Source organism: Nicotiana tabacum, chromosome 21 (genome assembly GCF_000715075.1).
Source record: "Nicotiana tabacum cultivar K326 chromosome 21, ASM71507v2, whole genome shotgun sequence".
Taxonomy (NCBI): domain Eukaryota; kingdom Viridiplantae; phylum Streptophyta; class Magnoliopsida; order Solanales; family Solanaceae; genus Nicotiana; species Nicotiana tabacum.
The window spans coordinates 98,742,125-98,747,321 of record NC_134100.1 but is presented as its reverse complement, the minus strand read 5'-3'; the positions used below and the strand labels follow the sequence as shown (position 1 = coordinate 98,747,321).

The 5,197-nt window shown below is 36.5% G+C and overlaps 1 protein-coding gene across 1 annotated transcript; it reads right to left on the bottom strand.

The window, feature by feature from the left end:
• Positions 1-1,282: 1,282 nt before the first annotated feature.
• Positions 1,283-4,541, bottom strand: LOC142175515 (receptor-like protein 7). The gene has a single exon (XM_075242428.1). The coding sequence runs from the start codon at positions 4,486-4,488 to the stop codon at positions 1,444-1,446; it is 3,045 nt and encodes a 1,014-aa protein (XP_075098529.1). The 5' UTR covers positions 4,489-4,541; the 3' UTR covers positions 1,283-1,443.
• Between the last annotated feature and the right edge of the window lie 656 nt (positions 4,542-5,197).

Sequence of the window (5,197 nt, the reverse complement as noted above, 5' to 3'; positions counted from 1 at the left end):
TATAAATACATTGTATTCTGTACAGATACATTCAAATACATTATATTTTTGTATAAATACATTACTTTTTCGCATGTATTTATGTATTCCGAAGGTCTATATTTTTTGAATACAGCCGAATATCACTGTGTTTTATGATTTTTTTGTTGTTCGAATACAATCGAATAATGAATATTTGTGAATTGAATAATGAATATCTGTGAATTGAATACAATGTATAAAGTCAAATTGAATAGAATGATATACACCATATTTCTTGATTACCTCACTGTATTTATAAATATAGTCGCGCAAATTCATGGAATACAAGACAGTAACAGCGAAATTTATGTACAATTGATTTTGTTGAGTTAAATTAGGAGTGATACACTCTAAATTGATCCTCTTTCTATTTTAAACAGCTAGACTCACCTATTTTTTCACGCGAATTCCGCTACTGTATTCATGAATACAATAGCACGAATATAGCGAATACAGTCGCATAATTGGACTCCCCTATTACTGTATTCATGAATACAATAGTACGAATACAATTGCATAGCAGCGAAATTTATGTAGAATTGATTTTGTTGAGTTAAATTAGGAGTGATACACGCTAATTGATTCTCTTCCGTTATTAAACAACTGAACTCCCCTTTTTTTAAGGCGAATTCCGCTACTGTATTCATGAATACAGTAGCGCGAATACATATAATACAGTCGTACAACTGGACTCCTCTATTTTTTCGGCGAATTCTGCTACTGTATTCATGAATAATACAGTAGCGCGAATACAATCGCGTAACAACTAAATAATAGCTATAGGAAGTAATTATGTATATGGTAGCTATAAGAAGTTAATAGCTACTAAACAATAGTGGTTTCTGAAAATTCCTCATAATTAAAATAGGCAATTTATATATCCAAATTCATTAATAATGGCAAAAAAAAAAAAAAATGGAACTAACATGATAATTTCTGATGTGTTATAGACTATAAATTAGTCCTTTTCCTCTATGTCTATACTTCAGTTTTACCTTTAACACTGTTTTGCCACTATAATCAATTGCAGTTATTACTGAGGTATGCATCTAAACATTTGTTGTAATTGTTTCATATATGTTGTTTGGACTTTTTAAAAATATCATCCAAAAGGAGTGCATTCTTGGAAACAGATACGGTGCGACATCATTTTTAGATATTCCGAGCAACATAGGTTTTCATCAAACAAGCAGCTTTTCATCAAACAAGCAGCTACTTACTCAGGATCAGTTGGAAAGAAACAGAAACAAAGTAACTTGAGTTGAACAAAATACAAGTAAGTTGCTAACAAACATAAACAAACAACAAACAGAAAATTTAAAAGAGAAAAACAGAAACAGAAAATTTCACTTACACAACAAACTAAAACACAGACTGACATTACTTATTATACAACAACAAGTTGGCTCTCTCAATTTGCCATTAAGGCCTTCTTCTCTGAGCTCTCTTCTTTGGCCTTCTGTTCTTGTTGGGAATAATGCCTTCAAAAAATTCCACAAACCATTTAGGCTTACCAGCTTTAAACATGAAGCTCCACACGACGGTTCCAACAACAAGTCCACAACTGTAGCCTATGACTACTGATTCCCATGTAAATCCACTTGCAAAATATGACTCGTCCTCTTCTTCTTCTTCGGACTCAAATGGTTGAGGAACATGCGATGGATCACTCATTCCACATTGCTTTGATAAAGGAAGACCACATAAATCAAGGTTGCCAACGTACGAGTCATTTGAAAATGTGTTGAATTGTAAACCTTGAGGAATCGGTCCAACAAGACGATTCTGAGAGAGGTTTAAGACTGCCAGAAAGTTTAGTCTTGTCAATTCCCTTGGGATATTTCCTGTGAGTCGATTCCAAGAGAGATCTAACACTTCAAGCATATTCAGTTGCCCCAGTTCTGTTGGAATATCACCTCTGAGATTGTTATGGGATAAATTGAGTAGCCAAAGTGAGCCAAGATCCTTTAGTGTTTTCGGAATTACACCTTCAAAATGGTTGCTTGAGAGATCAATGGCCGTCATTATTGTAGTGATTCTCTCTAGCTCAATATCCTGGCCTTTAATCACCAACCTCACTGAATCCTTATACATTATGTCATATATGCCAACATTATGTAGTTCCATATATTTGATCTCGCCTTTGTCTGATCCATCTAATTTTGTCATTGATTTGAAGTTGTCAAATACTTTTGCATGCAGTGAGCCACTGAATTCGTTTAGAGAAAGATCGAAAATCCTCAACATGGGAAAGCAAAACTTAGTTTGGCAAGGACTTAAAGGTCCATGAAACCTGTTCGACTTAAATATAAGGACTTGCAACATTTGAAGAGTTCCTAACCAAGCTGGAAATGTGTCATTTATAGCGTTATTTCCCACATCAAGGACCTCTAAACGATGACAATTGAGCAACGACACAGGGACATGTCCTTCAAATTGATTACTGTTCAAGATAATGGTCGTCAATGAAGTGCTCCGAGTACACAATGGTGGAAGACTCCCACTGAAATTATTCTTTCGCAAATCCAACACCAATAGCTCAGCCATGCTGCCAAAGCAATTTGGAATTGATTCGCTGAAATTGTTGCGTGATAAATCCAAAAATTCAAGGCTACTCAGGTTACAAATGGATGAAGGTATTGGACCCTGCAGGAAGTTGAACTTAAAATCAAGAATCCTTAGATCATATTGATGAAGTTGTTCTAGGTGGCCTGTAAGTGAATTGAGTGAAACGTTGAGGTATTGCAACGAGTCCCATCTCATGCGGCTAAACCAGTTAGGGATTGGGCCATGAATCTTATTGTTAGAAAGATCCAAGATCTGAAGTTTCTTTAAATTTCTCAACAAGTATGGGAAATCCTTCAGTTCACAAGATGATAAGAGCAAAACTCTTAGACTTGGGAAAGTGATATTGCTACTCTTCCATGATAGCGGATTATAGGAAAGATCTAAATAATCAAGTCTTTGCATGGTCATAAAGATTTCTATTCCTACATTGTCACTGATGTTATTTGATGAGAGGTCAAGATTGAATAGGTTTACGAGATTTTCAAGTGATCGAAGAACTGGACCGCTGAGTTGATTATGACTTAAATCCAATACCTTTACTGCTGGGTTCGTCTTCAGCTTATCAGCAACATCTAGTCTACTGAACCGATTATGATCGAGCTTCAAATATTCATAGGGCGGGATGTTAAAAACCCAAGATGGTATTGTACCATTCAGTGAGTTGTGAGACAAATCCATATAAGCTAGCTTTTGAAGCATGCTTGCATTGCTTGGCAACGAACCAGATAGGGAATTACTCGACAAGTCTAAGCTTTGAAGACTCCCCAAGCTTAAAATAGAAGAGGGAAATGGACCGGTGAAGATGTTTTTAGAAAGATCCAATTTAACAAGCTTTGGAAAGTTAGAGAAAGCATTGGGAATGTCACCACTAAGGGAGTTAGATGAAAGATCTAAACTTGTGAGCTGCATCAATTTAGAGATAGTTGAAGGAATATGGCCTGTGAAATGATTTCCACCAAAATTCAACTCCCTAATTTTGGTTAGGTTTCCAAGGGAATGGGGAATGGAACCCGAGAAGTTACATCGTTCGAGGTTTAAATAATTCAAGGAATTGAAGGTGCCAATTGATTCAGGCAGCTTACCGTAGACGCCTGTGTTTGCAATATCCAACTCCAACAGAGTGTTGCTCGGCTTGATCTTTGGTAAAACTCCTCTAAGATCATTGTTACCTAATTTGAGCTTTTCCAATTTTGGTAGAAGAAAAAAGCTTTCTGTAAAAACACCTAGCAAATTGGTTGCTTCAAGATCCACGTACCTTAAGGAGGACGACATGTTCATAGGTATCGGAGATGAGATGCTGACAGTAGAGAGAGAAACTACCTCCAGATTTGTCAAGTTCTGAAGCAATGTTTCAAATGTTTTCTGATCAAGTTCACACCAAGAAAAAGAAAGATCAAGTGAAACCAAATTCGATAGGTATGAGATTTCTGTTGGGATTTTACTACTAAACGAAGAGCCAGAAAGGTTGAGATGCCTCAAATCTGTCAAGCGGCCAATGTCACTTGGAATTACAGACCAATTGAAGAAATTGAAAGCAAGGTTTAGTGTCTGAAGATGATGAAGTTGAAAAAGGCTGCTGTTCTGATGTATAGTTCCATTTAGCTTACTACAGCTAAGATCCAGGCCGATAACGTGCCCCATTAACATGTCACAAGTAACTCCATCCCAAGTGCAGCAATCTGTACTCTCATTCCAAGACATTGTTTTCGGGAAAGAAGTTTGGCCTCCATAACATAACCAACTAGACTCGTTGTATATTTCAAAAGGTTGCTTGAACTGGAGCAAAGCAAAAGCTTCACTAGGAGAGCAAAGATGATGCACAAGGGAAGAAGAAGAAGAAAAACTTTTACTTAGCAACACAAAACAGACAAGTGAATAAAAGAAAAAGATACGTCCCATTTTTTTTCTTGTTTATTTTCAGCAAATAACAGAATGTTCTTACAAAATCAATTATCATTATCCTTGTATATATATAGTTAGTTAGTTGCACTCATGAGTTATATCACTAACAAAAAGAGCGGTCCGGTGCACTAAGCTCCCCTTATGCGCGGAGTCCGGGGAAGGACCTGGCCACTAGGGTCTATCGTACGCAGTCTTACCCTGCATTTCGGCAAGTGGCTATTTCCACGGCTCGAACCCGTGACCTCCTGGCAAGTGGCGGTTTCCACAGCTCGAACCCGTGACCTTCTGGTCACATGACAGTAACTTTACTAATTACGCCAAAGCCTCCTTTATGAGTTATATCACTAACAGTCTAATTAATTTCACCAGAGACTTAGTCAATATTAATGTTGAAGATTGCACCATCAGTAATACACATAGCAGAGAATTGTTTTGCAAACAAGTGGGTCCATGCATAAGCGTAGTCATGATTTTAATTTTATGAGTTCTAAATTTTAGAATAACAATTTTAAGATCTACTAACTGGGTTCTAAATTTAATATTTACGTATTTAATGAATTTTTTAAACATAAATATATTTTTTGAATTAAATATATTGGGTTCGGCCGAACCCGCATTTAAACTTCTAATAACTCCGTCATTGGGTCCGTTGACAAGCAGGAACTTCTAACAAATTTCCGAGATAGTGATGCATTTACTCGTATAT

What these genes read in the sequence shown, in the direction of transcription:
- LOC142175515 (XM_075242428.1), bottom strand. Translation starts at nt 4,488, where the DNA reads ATGGGACGTATCTTTTTCTTTTATTCACTTGTCTGTTTTGTGTTGCTA.